Raw genomic sequence first — 16,662 nt, 5'->3', positions numbered from 1 at the left:
AAGAAGACATTGTATATATTCAAGTATCTATCAAAAGCAGCCCAGTGCTCCAATTCCCTCCAGTAAGGCTGGCTCCATGATATCAAAAATTAGTGTATCTCAAAAGCCACAGAAACTGCAATCAATTTTTTAATCTATAGAACTAATTTAACTCAAAATCAACTCACCAAGTCTATTGTTTTAGCCTTTTTCTTAGATTCATCATCACACCAGGTTTCACACCAAAGCCACTCTTGAGGGAGAGACTTGATAGCTACTTGATGAATCATATTATTGGGAAGATCCTGCACAAGTGTGTAAAATCATGGATTAGCACTGAATTTTGATGTAACTGGTTATCAAACAATTACTTATGAGGCATTCCAGATAATATCTCTGTCTATTAACCATTTGTTACCCGTGTTACATGTGGTGAGGTGGGAATTGGCCTGTTCTCCCATGTAACTTGTGATAGGACCAGAGGGAATGGCCTTAAGTTGTGTCAGGGAAGATTCAAGATGGACGTTAGGAAATAATTCTTCTCTAAGAGAGTTGCCAGGCACTGCAATGGGCTGCCCAGGAAAATGGTGGAGTCACCAACCATGGAGTTGTTCAGGAGACACTGAGATGTTGTACTGAGGGACACGGCTTAGCGGGAAATACTGGTGATAGGTGGATGGCTGGACTGGGTCATCTTAGGGATCTTAGAGGTCTTTTCCAACCTTGGGGATTCTATGACATCTGCAACTTTTTATGTTCCCTTTTAAGTAATTGCTCACCTGGCTCTTCTGCAATTCAAAACTTAAGAATACTAATTTTGGTGGCCAATTCCACCTCTCCATTTCCCATAAAGAAATTTTTTCTTGCACTTACGTCTGTTCATCCTTAGTTGGCATAAGTAATGCCCACAGCTCAGATATTACGTGCCATGCTCTAAACACTACTGAGCAGAATGAGTGAAATTTTTATAGCATGTCTTAACCATATTTCCCTTCCTGACATTTGCAAAAGCAAGCTCAAAACCATGTAATGTGGAATTATGGCGCTACTCTAACGTTAGCTTTCTTTAATGAAAATGGATTCCAGAAATGTGAGTGTGAAAAGGAAAAGCTATCACACTGCTACTCTGGCTATCCTCCTTACTTTCTTCTTTTTTTTCTTTTTTTTTTCACCTTAATTGTACACTCAAATACCCTCATTGTAAAAATACTAATCTAATATCATGTTAGGAATATTGCTTACAAAAGAGAAAAATCCCAGGCAGCCCTACAGTACAGGTTCTCTGTCCACAGTTAAAAATAAGCTCTTTCATATGCACAACCCTGACGTTACATTTAAAAAATAAATGTCAGTACTCAAGTAAGTAGTAGTTGGGTGTTACTTTGCCAAATCACACTACTAAATGTGACAGAATAAAATAGTACATGTAGCTGTGCTATAAGAAGCGTATAACTTAATTCAAATATAGACATTAGCATGGAAAAACACACTAAATAGAAGTATAATGAGTCAAGATGTTTAAATGTTAATTTAAATGTTTCCTTTTTTTTGGAAAACCTCAATTCTATGAATATTAGGAATCAAATGTTTTATTGTCACCTCAATTTCAAGGGAAAAGAAGTGGTTTTTTTTCTGTTGGGTCTCTATGACTTTCTGAATGAAACTGCAATTCCTAAGTTAGTATTACAGCTCTAAAAGACATGAACTTAGCAATCATTAAATAAAGTAGAAAGACACCTGCTAGATCCAGCATTTTAAGTATATACAGAAGCAAACATATTTTTAAAAAAATTTCCACAAAAAGTTGTTTTTCCTTTCAAATTAAAGTGACTTATCCTCAAAAGCACTAAGATATAGACATACTTCAAAGTGAATCAAAGAGGAAACACTCATGAGTCATAAAAATAAAAGATCAGGCTGTTTATACTGTCATTGCAAAAAATCTTGATCATTCAAAACACGTAAACTGATGAAAGTTTCCTGGACTTCCACAAATAACACACAAAGGTTGCTCTTCAATTTGATTTGCAATATGGCGTCTCTACGTTTAGTCAGATAACCTACATAATTTTAATGGTGTACTCTTCAAATGCAACTTTTTGCATTAGAAAACAAAACCTCACTTAAAAAAAACCAACATTTTCTGATATTAAATATTTTGCTATTACATTTCCTCCACTGATTGTAATTCTGCAAGTGAAGAACAAGATGCTTAATTAGCCATTTTTTAATGAAATTATATTTACTATAAATATTTGCCAATTGCTTTTTTCATCTTTACACAGCTGTCTCTTTATGCTTTAATCTTCTCTTTCAACAATACAGTTACATATGCTGTACTGGAAGTCTAGCTTTCACTATGTGTAATTCTTTGCCCTACCCATTCTTACCATCTTTCTTTGTCATTTAAAAGTACTTTTCTTTTTTCCACTCTCTCTACTTCCATTTTGTGATTTATGTCAGCATATCACAGAATCAAAGAACTGTAGGGGTTGGAAGAGACCTCCAGAGATCACTGAGTCCAACTCCTAGTACCCCTAAAAAGCAATCATGAAGGCAGCAGGCCCAAGTGTGTCACACCACTGGTAAACTAGCAGAGGTTGAAGGCACTCCAGTCAGATATCTTAAAAATAAACGTCTTAATTCACTGGTAGCTACACACTCTCCAGGACTCCAGTAAAATATATCACACTATGGTTTGTATTTCTAGGAACGATGCTATATTTGTTGTAAATGGAGCCAGGAGGTGATTCCCACCAATACAATCAAGAAGCAAATTAGTATGGAAATATTACTTTGAAATACCTCCCTTTCCACAATAATTCCAATTCCATTCTGCCAAGATTCAGCTACCTTAATGTCTGCTTTCAGTACCGATGTGCTGAGGGAAGGGTACGAATGGCTTTTGATGTGATCCAACAAACTTCTACATTGAGGCTATCAGCTATTAAAGCTGTTGTTGAAAACATAAGAATCTCAAAGACGAAAGATGCACATTATTGCTGCTGTGAAGACATTACGTAAAACTAATGACTATTTCTGAGAAGTGGCATAATGTCAGAAGACTTGTGAGCAGCTTCTGAATCTTGAAGGTCTTTCTGAGTGGATAAGACTATGTTTGAAAAGCATACAGCTCATTGCGTCAGGACTCTCCAAGTGCAGGAGCCAGCAAGTCATTTTACTATTCCAATTTCTTTGCAAGTTAATACTCAACTGTTGCTATTATATCAGTCCTCTGATCTTCTCAGTCACAGATGAAGGCTGCTCTAACTCGTGTTCTGTTTAGTCCCTGTTTGTAGTGTAGGTGTATTTCTACTTTTCTTTGGTACCATAAGAATGGCTTATTTTATTCTTATTTATCTATTTATGGGAAAAACGTGGCAGTGAGAGATGTGGGCTTTTCTACTCAGAGGTGCCTTCACTGCAGTAGGCAGATAATAAACCTTTTGTGCTTTTAATAATTCCACAAGGTGAATTACAAAAACAATGACAACCTTACTTTTGAAGCCTTGTGAATTTCACCCACAGACATAAGTAAAAAGTAATATTTACTCAGGCAGAAACCATATGAGCTGTATTATCAGTCTTCCACTGAGCTAAGGAGTCTGTGCTAGAGAAGAAGAGACTAAATTGAAGAAAGTTCTGCATATCTGGAATCTATATACACACTTGTGATTTGTACCTTAACTTATCCCACCTAGCTTTAAAAATTGGTGGAGTTAGATGAACAAAGACTGTAGTCAACCCATGGCGACCATGTACAGCAACCACCAGAGTGCATTAGCACTTAGCTTAGGTAAGTTAAATTAACATTAATGGAAAAACAGAAGAAAAACAAGAAACAGAGGGGGGAAAAAAGCCAAATATTCTTCAGAACTATAAAAAATATATTGAGATACAATAATTCCGTACATATTGAGAAAGATAAAAAGCTGAATTTCTTAAGCCCACGTATACCTGATCTAGATTTGACAGACTGTTTGGATCTTGACTAAGAGCCTGGTACTGGCCCCGAAGCCTATCTCCTGCTGCAATCTTTCTGAACTTCTTAAGATCCACAACATATAAGGCACTGCAAAGAAAAAATATACATCAAGACTTCTGCAGTTTCATATCCTTCTTTGTAACCTTAATCAAGAAGTGACAAGAAACCTGAAACTGTTCACATGCTAAAAGAGTACTATTTAAGGCAAACAGATGAAGCTATTACCATTTATCATCTGAACTCAGATGAATTCATCTCTTTTTGAGAAAGGCTATTGGGTAGCTGCTTGTGAATGCCTCGGTGGGCAATATCCAGAGCCAGATTTTAATCAGTTCTACAAACTGCACAAAATATGCAGTTCTCCTACCTAATATGGTATTTCTTTTTCCCAAGATGTGATGCCCAGTATCCTGATTTCCAGAAACGGTACCCATCCATTTCCTTACGGCTGTCACAGAAAGGTGTGTATCCATAAGGAGCTCCCTTCAGATCGAGATCTCTGAGTTCTTTCAGGTCACTTCTCACAATCTGAGTAAGAATAAAATTACGTTTATTTTTATAATTAAAAAATATAATGAAAGTTATACTTTCACAATTTAATACAGTTTTTAAGATGTGTGTTGCTATAACTAAATTTAATTTATCTCTTTTAGCTTTGGAAAAGTAATAAAATACAGAATATTTGTCTGAGATTTTCTTCAGTACCTTTACTCTTCAGTATCTTCCCTGAGGCAGCATGTTGCCTTTCAGTACATGATAATTTCTGAGTGAAAGACTGCAGACAAACTTGAGAACAAAAGAGACAGGATTCAACTCAAAAATTCCATCCACTGAAGAGTTGGTCTGAACCCATCATCTCAGACACCTCCCATAGCCAATGAAGTCTGCTCATAAACAGCCCAGAATCTGAATCACTCCAATACGCCTAGTGTGAAATGCACCTTTAAGATCACACCTCTCCAAGTGCCTTTGTCCATCCACAGGCAATAGAAACAATTTACAGCACTGTGTGTGATGAGACTCTTTTAATTTGGCTTAATTTGGCTAAAGACAAGCCAAATTGTTTTGTTTCATGTTTTTGCAACACTGCTGGTTCTGCTTGTACAACTGCTGCATCCTGGGAGACCAACATTTGAATAAAACAGCCACAGGGAAATAAAATGGATCAAATAAAGCAAAACAAACTCCTCATACATTTATCTAATATTGTTTTTTCTTACCTGGTCAGCATCTACAAAGATTATTTTATCTACAGCCAAAGGGAAAAGAACGTCCAAAAAAAGGATTTTGTAGCCCCAAATAATTCTTTGCTTTTCTGTCTGCTGATAAAGCCAGCGGGGCCACTTATACTGTACTAACTCGTACTTGAATCCATATGTCTCAGCCATGTGAGGGATAACATCCTAGAAAAAGATTCAGAAACTATAAGTTGCACATGTATATGACATACAAAGAGGCAGAAGGCGATGGAGGAAATGCTGCAACAGTTGTATCTCTGTTGGCCATGATCAAGTCACATGATCACTAGCCACATGAACACATTTAATTTTAGCAGAATCCTCAGCTATAACAATATAAAAAGGATTTCTTTCAAGCTCACTGAGTCCATCAAAGGAAAATAAATTATAATCTATTGTTGGGATCTGGGCTCCAGAAAAGAAAGAACTTACACATGACGTCATTTCCAACTGTGAAATTTAGTTTTTAATTATCTGATTATTCAATAATACTGATTTGCCTAAGTATTTCACATTTTAAAGAAAAGTTATTGAAAGAATGGTGTTTCCTATACCTTGAATGTTGGAGAGAGGTAGTTTTTCAGAAACCAAAATTTAACTGGTGTTTTGGTATGGCGTAGAACAGAAAGCATCATAATTCTGTGGAAATACAAGTCTATAATAAACAAACGAATACACACAGGTCATTATATTTCAACTATACTTCAAAGAGGCTAACACTTTCTAATCAAAACTTTTCTTAACCCGATTTAAGTCAAAGTTTTTGTATATTTTTAACAGCAAGTTTTGAGATCAAGACCACTTTGAAATGGATGTACATGATCCATGCACATGATATTGAGTAAGAAATATTAGAACAGTCTCAAATGTGGATCGGTTAATAACTTCTACTGTGAGAGAGGTCCTGAAAAACTAAAAGTACAGATTGATACCTACTATTAACTATGCTACTGAGATGATATATTTTAGGATACATTAGTAAAGTTTAATAGGTTGCGAAAAGGAAATCAGTGAGAAAAAGAAAGCACAGTTCAAGCTAAGATTATTTTCAGAAAGCCCTTGATAACTCCAAAAAATTCAGGTACGTGGAAAAAGATGTATTTCAAAATCTGTTTTCCCTCCTTTAAAATAAACAGATCTTTCCCTTTAATAAAGTTGTTGAAGCCTGAAGGAAAAAAAAGAGAACACAGGCATTCCAACTCTGTCAGACTACTAGGAAACAAAATAATACATACAAAATACTGCTTTCCAAACAAACATAAATGAAAGAATTGTGAAAATCCACTTTGGGACAGGAAAATTACTAGATCTGACAGCTATAGACAAGCACTCACAGGAATGAGAAAAATAACAGATGCAGTGGTGAACGGATTAGGCAATACTGCAAGAGTTCCTTCAAAGCAGTCATTGCTTATCACATAATCCATGAACACTGAGATATTAAACAGAACTAGGGTCATCTAAGCATACAGAACCCATATTTTGGAATAAACATAAATAGATAAAAACTCTAACGAGGTCTCTGCTGCTACATCTCCATAAAGAGAGATTCAGCTCCATCTTCTATTTTCTCACATAGCACAGGCACTCACGACAGGCACAAAGAACATTCTTCTTTCTCCAAAGAACAATCAACTTCTAGAACATCTATCTACAGTTTGTTCTCTAAGAAATATGCATTTGGGCCTTCTTCACGTCTTGTGGTTTTGGCTGGGATAGAGTTAATTTTCATCATAGTAGCTGGTATGGTGCCCAGTTTTGAGTTTGTGATGGAAACAGTGATGATAACACAAATGTTTTAATTGTTGCTGAGCAATCCTTACATGAAGACATGGGCTTTCAGCCTCTTGTACTGCCCTGCCAGAGAGTGGGCTGGAGGTGCGTTAGGGGCTGGGAGGGGACACAGCTCCGCTGATGACTTAAACAGAACAAAGAGATGTCCTACACATGGTGTCATACATAGTAATAAAACTGGGGTAAAGGAGGAGGAAGGGAGGACAGTTGGAGTGATAGCATTTATCTTCCCAACAGTTGGAGTGATAGCATTTATCTTCCCAACTAACCATTACATGTGATGAGTCTTTGTTTCCTGGAAGTGGCCTGCTGAGGAGAAGCAGTGAATGAATGCCTTCTTCCATTTTGTTTGCACATGCAGTTTTTGCTCTACCTCTTGAATCTCCCCCCACACCCATCCTGCTTTGGGAGGAGTCAGCAGCTGTGTGGTGCTGAGTTGCCTGCTGATAAAATGGTCAGCTTCATTATGCGGTTTAATTTTAGGATGAACTTTTACTTACCTTAAAAAACGTTCATATAGATGGCCTGAAGCGACTGAAAAAATGTTAAGTACATCACTTTTATTTTCCTTCTCTTCTGGTGAAATTTCTGAAAACCTAAGAAAACAAATGGATTATCAACTAAGATATACATCTAACAGAAAGAAAACTAAGGTTGTAAAGAATGAGAAGTCTGAAAATTCACAGAAGAAATACACTGACAGAATGCACTCATATTTTACTTCCATTACACATCTTTATGATTCCAAAATCTTTTACTCCACCCCTGGAGGCATTCAAGGCCTGACCCAGTGTCTGAGCAGCCTGATCCAGAGGGTGGCAGCCATGCCAACAGCAGGGGTAGGAACTCAATGGTCTCTAAGGTCCCTTCCAATCCAACCCATTCTGTGATTCCGTGACTCCTTTGCAAACAATAATAGCTCATACCCACTCACTCAGAACAAATTTTTCTTTACCAAAACAGTGCTGAGGTACTGGAACAGGCTTCCCAAAGGGCAGAGTTGTGGATGCCCCATCCCTGGAGGTGTTCAAGGCCAGGTTGGACAGCATGCTGGGCAGTGTGGTCTAGTATTGGATATGGAGGTTGGTGGCCCTGCATGTGGCAGGGAAGCTGGAACCTGATGTCCCTTCCAACCCAAACCATTCTATGATTCTATGATATTTGAAACCGAATACATAAATTCTAAAATACTGAGCATTACCTAAAGATGACCACACTGGGTCAACCCACATATTTAGCCCTGTACCTTGTTGTCAGCAATGACCAACAGTAAATGATGAGGTAAAGGAATAACAGTCAGCAGTCTGTGGTGATAGGATTTTCCAGGTGTTTTTCATAATTCTTCCCTATTTTTTTTCCATAAATTCATTCCATTACTCTCCCTATAGCAACTCAGGTTTAAGGTAAGCTGTCCAGAGCTTTTCTTTTTCTGCTGCACAGTATTCTTTGTTTGCTTTAAATTTCAAAGATTGTTCTTTAACTGCATATTCCTTCCAGCACATAGAGGGAAGGGACCATAGCTGGAGTCTCCCTCAGAGCACTACTTTAATAGGTTTCTGAAGAGCGAAGGCTGCCTTAGCCAAACTGGTTATGTTATGGATCAGTACTGTTGGAGATTCACTTCAGAATCATTTTCCAAGCTGAAGACTAGGATGGATGTGTCCTTTCACATTTTTCTTCTGTTTAGATCCCTTTTAAAAACAAATTAATTTGTACCTTGTAACTGATTCCAAATTTCCTTTTTCTGTTGTTCCATCAGTAAGGAGATCTTCATTCATTTTATCAGGCTTTTTCTGTACCTAGTCATTAAAAAAAAAAAAAAAAAAAAAAAAAAGAATTCATGTCATTTGTAAGTTAGTTGATAATAATTACTACTTTGGTTGGAGTATCTAACTATGGTGGAATAACAGCTTCCCAATTCCTATCTCGGTAAAATAATTACTGAGCTGCATTAAGCTGAACTGAAAAACTGTCATTTCATACTTTAAAGACCTGCATAGAACTCACTACTATAAGAAGCAAAGAAACTAATTATGAAAAAATAAAGTGATGAATAAACCAAACAGCATGTTCAAACACTCTGTACTTCTTTACTCCAACAGAAACTAAATGTCAGCAGAATCATAGCTCGTTTTCCTCCTTTACAGAAGACTCTGCCATGATTCTGTGATCCAGCCATCAGCTGCCAGAAGGGCAGTAGGGTGTTGAATCATGCAGAAAACTTATCTGAAGGGAAACTGTGATTCTCATAAGCCTTTCAGAAGGAGGAAGTGACCAATCTGTTGCTGAATCAACTATACAGGTTGTCTCAATCTAACTAAAGGTGCCAGGTTAGTTTTGGGTGCTGACCTTAATTTCCGTGATTAGAAGATCAGTATTTTTGAGACACACATGTTTATACTGTTAAGCTAGCACTTGCAGACTTCTTTTCATGCGGTCTCTTCTTAGCTGCTGAAGCCATATTCTAAATAACACTGAAGTGACTCTACAGTTTAACTGAATGATACAGCTTGCATGTTCCAGTAATTATTTTAAACCACACAACCTTTCAGATCCAGTAAGTTTCCTATTTTGGCACCCTTGCAGCCTTTCTCCGTTGCTTAAAGGCAGACCTCTCACCCTTCAAAAAGTGAATTCTCTTCTGATGATTCTGGAAACTTTCAGTTACAGGACCAAGGGAGAGACTCAGAAAATCAATGTTTTTTTAAATACCTCTTTCTATTTATGTTTACATAATTCTGCCATTCTCAGTGTCTAACATCAGAATACATCCATACATCCTGAGTACACCTAAACAAAATATTATTTACACAATGTAACATATTTTTTCTGTATGTAAGAACAAAAGCCAAGTAATTTTGTTTACACAGTTGTGGTAACTGCGAACAGAATTCAGTGTGTGTCTAATTTGTGCTTCCACACTGGCATCTGGACTTGATGTCAAATCCCTTCCCAGTCACAGGGCAGAAATGGATGCCTCAAGAGGTGGTCACCTCAAATTTAAATCAATATGTGAGCTGGGACAAGCAGTCCTCTGGACTGTCTTTCTATTCTATTAAGCAGAGAGGGAGTTTTAGGCACCAAGTTCAGACTGTACGCCAGTATTAAACACCTTAAACCTGATGAGACAGATCCTATCTGTGTTATGCTGACAACTATTTAACAACCTCCACACAATTAGTATAACTCTATTGGATCAAATTAATGACATTAATTTGCATACCTCTCTCTATTTAAATTTACAAAATCTAGATGATACATTCCACTATATAACTTCCAATTAAATACAGCCTAAGACGTGTGAGTATTAGTCACATATAATGAAATAGTGCAGACAAATATATCTTTACATACTTGGACTTTGATTATTTTGCTTCTGAAGTTGTTTAAAACCACAATAACATCTGCCGGGTCAGCTACAGAATCTGTGCCTTCATGGCTGTGAGGGGAAAAGAAACCATGGAAATGTACTGACTCATTAAAAGCATGAATTATCACTTGGGTTCAATTAGAGTATGAGGTTTAAGATTCCTGGTATTTATAGAAACAATATTTCTTCATTTGCACCTAATTATACCCTAACTTCAGAAAGTTTCTGAGCTTTGTTCAGAGCTCGTCGTTGCTCACAGTTCTAAATTAAGAAGTGAGGGTTAGATTTTCACATGAGATTTTATCAACCAATTAAAAAATGCAGCAGTCTAGAGGTGAATACGTATTATGCATTCTACAGGTAAATACAGCATTAAAATATTAACCTGTGTTTATCAAAGATGGAAAACATCTTAGAAATTGCTGAGTGATGGCACTCACAACTAGCAAAAATGACTGGGTTTGGCAACAGACAGGGCTATAGGACAACAGGGTTGGAAGGGACCTGAAAGACTGTACCCCAGCCCACTGAGTGAAAAGTATGAAAAATTTAGCTGATCCATTGTAATTTAAGAGAAATAAAACAAAACTACTCCGCTTTTCAGTTTGATTCAAAGGAAATTTATCTGTTTTTTTTTTTCTGAAGACATTCTTTAAGATTTTCTATCAGAAGTAGTAGAAATGAGCTTAACTGAGCCCCAGTTAAAAAAAAAAAATGTTGAGAAATCTAAATAACATCTATTTCATTTAATTTTTAAGCCTATGGCAGAGTAGAGGGGGAGCATAACCTCACTTGACCTGCCAGCCATGCTCTTTAATGTGTCCCAGTTAATATAGGTGCTATCTAAATGCCAGTTACTGAAGTAAAATATGACTTTTCCTACACAGGGCTTTCTTCCAAGGGAGGAATGTGTGGTGCAGTCAAGACAGAGCCAGGTTAGAGAAATGAAGAGTGCCTTCAAGTCCCAAGGTTAGGGTGTAACCACAGTGACAAGGAGGTGACTGGAGATCCACTGTCATCTACCTGGACTTCTGTAAGACCTCGGATAAGCTTCCACACCACATCCTTACCCAGAGAGATGCTGATTTGAAGAGTGCTCTATTTGGTGGATGAAGAATTAGCCAAAGGCTGTGGTCAATGGCTTTATGTCCAGGTGAGGGCTGGAGATGAATGGTGCTCTTCAACATCTTTATCAATGACATAGACAATGGATTTGAATGCACCCTCTGCAAGTTTGCAGTTGACAGCAATCTGAGTGGTGCAGCTAATAGAACGGAAGGAAGGGACGCCATTCAGAGGCACCTGGACAGGCTTGAGAAGTGGGTCCACATGAACATATGAAGTTCAACAAGGCCAAGTGCAAGCTGCTGCAACTTGGATTGAGGCAATCCCATACTTGAGCTCAAACTGGGAAAGAAACATATTGAGAGCAGTTCTGTGGAAAAGGACTTGGGGGTTCTGGTATGGATGGAAAGCTGGACATGAGTATGGATATGATAAAAAGCTGGCATGCCGGAGCAGTGTGCTCTTGCAGCCTTGAATGCCAACTGTACGCTGGGCTGCATCAAAAGAGGGGTGGGTGGCCAGCAGGGAGAGGGAAGTGATTGTCCCCCTCTGCTCTGCCCTCATGAGTCCCCATCTAGAATACTGTATCCAAGTCTGGAGTCCTCAGAACAAAAAAGGCATGGACCAGCTCACACAGGTCCAATGGAGGCCACAGAGATAATCAGAGGGGTGGAGCACCTCACCTATGAAGACAGGGAGGGAGGTGGGATTGCTCAGCATGGAGAAGAGAAGGCTTTGGGGAAGGAGATTGACTTTGTACACAGGCAGGTGGTGATAGGACAAGGGGCAATGTGTTTAAACTGACAGAGGGGAGATTTACGTTAGATACTAGGAATTTTTTTTTAAAGCATAATGAATCTAGTAGTTCTAATGTTCTAATACAATTTAATGGGAAACTGCTGCTCAGAAAACAAAAGACAAGACTAACAATCAGTAAGGAGTAATTAGCTATTCATTCTCAGGAAAGAGGTCTTAGAGACTGTAAATCTCTATATTAAAGAATATCAGCTCAATATTGCTAGACCCTGATATTGCTTAGGGTCTAGCAATATTAAAAATGAAGACAGGGTGTTACTATTTCACAGAAAAATGAACCAGAAAGGAATTTAACAATACTATTGCACAATAAATCAGTCTTTACTTACAGCTACCCAACTCAAAACGATAGGGCAGAATTAAAGAAGACAGACACAAAAGCAATGAGGATGACAGAAATATATGGAGATCCTCTGAAGGAGGAGGGACCACACTCAGAATTTTCAACTCAGAAATGAGAAAAACAAAGGAAAAAGAAAGGCTGATCATACTCTGAGCGTAAATCTGTCTGTGTTTATTACAAATAAATACTTTTATTTATGTAGAGTGTATTCACAACAAAGCTGCAGAGTAAATTAGTTGTCCCTCTTTCTTAATAAAGCATGCCTTTTAAACAATACTTTGAAAACTATGCCTCTGTAAATATTTAATGCTTCTGTTTTATGTTCTCTTTCAACTGAGGAAACAAAAGGGATTTTGTGTTTTAAATCACAATCTAGCACGATATAAACAGAAGAGATGTCTAATCAGATTGGGGTACTTACTGAACAAAACAAGAAGGAATCTAATACTAAAGCAATACTGAAAAAGATCAATGTCTAAAACAAAATATACCAACTCAGTAACTGTTTCAGAAGTGCAAGAAGCAGATGGCACACAACCACCATCACAGAACAAGCAGTCTGAAATGAAACTCCAAACATTCAATAGACATTTCTATTCAGAACCAGACCTTGATTGAAAACAGTATCAGCCTTTCAGTCATGGATAAAATTTCAGAGATAAATGTCATTCAGCAGCTTCCAAAAATGTAATTCCAGACAAAAGTAAAAAAATCGTTACATTATTTAGAATATTAAGGATACAATACAACCTATCACATAAAGTTGCTCTGTTTCTCAACATACACATGCAATTGTAGATCATTCTTGAAGGAGCGATATGAAATTGTTCTTTATTCTGTTACTTAGCCATGCAGATGATATATACAAAAATTTATAGGTAGTGTGCTGTAATTTATAAAAAGTCTTCCTGAAAAGACTTTCAAAGCTGGTCTTAAGTTTTATTAATTCCTTTTACTTACACTTTCATGAAACAGGATATCTGTTACACACATGAAATCTTGGTTCTCGTTCTACTTTCTCATGTTATTTTTGCTAATTTTTCCTTCGACACGTGCTTTCAAAATACACTGTACTTAAACAGAATCGTTTACAAGTACATTTCCTAAGCACAGATTAATACTTACGAAAAAACCCGATAAATGTCTTCAGATCTTCCTTTACGCAATCTCAGTGTCCAAGCACCTGGATTTGCTTTCAGCTGAAAATATCCCTGTGAAAAAAAGACCCGCAATTGTTCTGTCATCATTTCAAAATCAGCCATATACACATACAAACATCAGTTATCCAACGTTTGGTGCTGCAACCGAGGTTAGTAACCATTCATTACCTACAGCCATATTAATCCTGAAAGTAATATGGCAGACATGCAACCACGTATCACTTTCCTGTACGTCCGCATTAACTTCTCCCAGTGTTCCACTTAACTCTAGCTAGATTTGAGATGTATATAAAATCTCCATCCAAAACAATAAGTAACTGAGCATTAAAAAAGTAAATTATTAAACTCAACCTAACCCAAAAAGCTTCTTTGAAATTTAAAATTTTGTCTGTAGTAACTTCCAAGTAAACATGGCTCTTCTCCAGTTTAGGAACTCTGCATACAACTAGAAGCTTTAAAATGCTGAAGACCTTCTACTATTGAGAAAGTATTCAGTACTGGTATTAAAGACTCAAAGTTTATCAAACGTTCTCTTCCTTGTGATACAATTTTCACAGAGAGCTGAGAATAGCAGACTGATAACAGATCTTATTCATCAAAAGTAATTTTTCCCTTTCAAATTAGACCAGACAAAATACATCTTCTCACTTCAAAAATTACAAGATCTACAGACTGCTGCCATCAAAAATAATTACTTCAGGCAACTAGAGCAATTCTGAGGTGTGGATTTGTCTTACAGAGGCTTTAAGCACTTAAGTGAAGCATCTAAAATAGGAGTCTCCTTTGCCTGGATCATTTGAAACAAAAATGGTTATCTTAGTCAGAAAGTGATTCACACCTTATGTTTGTTGGTGGAATCACCAATCGTATGAAGTTATCTGCTTCCTACCATTGACTAAAGGCAATGAGACTCCCACTTTAGGCATTTCAGATAAGGGTCTGAAATTAGGAGAAATCCAAATCTATATTGGAACATAAGAACGGGGTTTTGTAGGTGGTCTCAACTTCAGGATACTGTTGTTATTTTGAACACTTCTAATTTTGCAGTAAAAGAAACAGATTTAAAGAAAATGAATTTCATAATCTTCTAATTGTAATGACTGTTTTTGTACTGAATACCTACCAAGTTGGCCATCACAATAGTATCAACCATGACAGGATTATTCTTTGTGCCCAAAGTGAACTGTAGCCCTCGAGGAGGTTGTCCAGTTGACACGTCAAAGCAATGTCCTTCAAGCAATATGTATTCCAGTTCATATTCTGTTACAACAGTTCCTTTTATCTGTGGAAGGAATATCTTATTACTAAATCATGTCATTTAACTATGTGGGAAAATGAACCTACCACAAGGACAAACACAATGTATGAGATTTACCTCACGTTCAACTGCCAAACCAAGAGAATGCCCTTCCAGGGGGAAGTTCTCTCAAGTTTAAAATAAGTATTCAAGACAAAGAGGAAAAATCACTATCGCAAGGATCCATCCCTCTACTTTTGAGGAAGCCGAACTTTGGTAAGACAATCCCCAATCTTACCTTCATCATACACTCTCCAAATATACAGTTTTGGTGGAACAAACACCTTCAACATTTTACATAAGAATTGTGAATTAAACAAATTTAGTTATTATGAAACTGAGGATTAAGAATAGAATTTTATAAGATCTGAACTAAAAAAGGATAAAATATATTTAAATCTATATTTTAATCTGTACTAATAAACAACAATATAGTTAGACTTATTTGAAGATACAGACATCATATTTCTATTACTACTAAAAATGTATAAAAAAGTGAAGAGAAATGGAAAACTAACACACAGAAACATTTAACTGATACATTTTTATCTCAAAAAATGAATACTTCTGTAAAGAAAAAAAAGCTCAACACAGCAGATAAACCAATTTTACTTCTATTCTGCTGCCTTTTGAAAAATTTAATTGCTGCCTTTAAACTAGCCTAATCTAGTGGTTGGCGACCCTGCCCAGCAGGGCAGCAAGAGAGCTGAAATTAGATGATCTCTCAGGTCCTTTTCAACCCAGGCCATTCTATGATTCTACGATTAAAATACTTGTTTTTGTGGGTTTTTAAGAGAGAATGTGTTGGAAAAAAACACAATAAAATAAAAATAGTAAAAACTGACCAAATTATCAGTAACCACAGAAAGCATTTTTGGAGAACAGAGCGAAATCCCATGACATTTTCTTTTCCTTCTTGTGGTGGAAAGCCCAGTACAAATTTTATAATGCTTACAAACTATTACTTACATCCTGCAAATGAATGTTATCAAGATCACAGGAACTGTTCACTGCTTCAACCAACCAGCTTTCAGGAGTGATCATATTTAAAGTCAAAAGGGGTGATTCTGGCAATTCTAGGAATTTTGCCACAGGTTCAGAAGGAAGGTGTTTGTTGATCCCGTATGTTATTTCTGGTTCCAGAACAAAACGATAGAAGCTGTTAAAGAAGAGTTCAAACAAAACCACGTTAACTCAAGTATGAAGTCTGAGTCACAAGCACACTATTCTTCTACAATATGTTATAAAGTCAACATATACCAGCCATTTCTGATACTACCAGCAGAGAGCAGAGGGAAGGAAAGGTCTCTCTGTACCTTTTCAACTCTTGTATTCTCCAGTGAGATCATTCTTGGAACAACAGAATAACAATTATTTCCTTCCTCTACCAATATCCGAGAAAATGAGAAGAACCAGAATCACAGAATCACACAGAATCACACAATCACAGGGGTTGGAAGGGACCTCCAGAGATCATCGAGTCCAACCCCTCTGCCAAAGCACGAACTGAGTTGGAAGAGCACTGAAGATGGAAGGCGTGAGCAATCAGTATTTCATATGGAAAAAACTTCACTGTGGAAAGTAAAAAGGTAAAAAGACCTGTACCCATCAAGAA

General features: G+C 37.0%; 1 protein-coding gene across 3 annotated transcripts in view; it reads right to left on the bottom strand.

The window, feature by feature from the left end:
* Positions 1-16,662, bottom strand: part of UGGT2 (UDP-glucose glycoprotein glucosyltransferase 2) — a 74,107-nt gene that overhangs the window by 2,766 nt on the left and 54,679 nt on the right. For 2 of the 3 annotated variants that reach the window (XM_048933165.1, XM_048933166.1), the window contains exons 27-37: positions 16,017-16,206; positions 14,874-15,032; positions 13,716-13,801; positions 10,351-10,435; positions 8,713-8,795; positions 7,497-7,592; positions 5,757-5,841; positions 5,185-5,367; positions 4,332-4,492; positions 3,937-4,051; positions 168-284 (exon numbers count right to left, since the gene is read on the bottom strand). In XM_048933165.1, the coding sequence (XP_048789122.1) occupies positions 168-284; positions 3,937-4,051; positions 4,332-4,492; positions 5,185-5,367; positions 5,757-5,841; positions 7,497-7,592; positions 8,713-8,795; positions 10,351-10,435; positions 13,716-13,801; positions 14,874-15,032; positions 16,017-16,206 (1,360 nt within the window). Of the gene's footprint in view, positions 1-167; positions 285-3,936; positions 4,052-4,331; positions 4,493-5,184; positions 5,368-5,756; positions 5,858-7,496; positions 7,593-8,712; positions 8,796-10,350; positions 10,436-13,715; positions 13,802-14,873; positions 15,033-16,016; positions 16,207-16,662 lie in introns of those variants that run through there. The other variant, XM_048933167.1, reaches the window with a different exon arrangement.

The sequence above is a fragment of the Lagopus muta genome, chromosome 1 (assembly GCF_023343835.1).
Source record: "Lagopus muta isolate bLagMut1 chromosome 1, bLagMut1 primary, whole genome shotgun sequence".
NCBI classification, from domain to species: Eukaryota; Metazoa; Chordata; class Aves; order Galliformes; family Phasianidae; genus Lagopus; species Lagopus muta.
The sequence above is the reverse complement of the archived record's forward strand: the minus strand, read 5'-3'. Positions and strand labels throughout refer to the sequence as shown.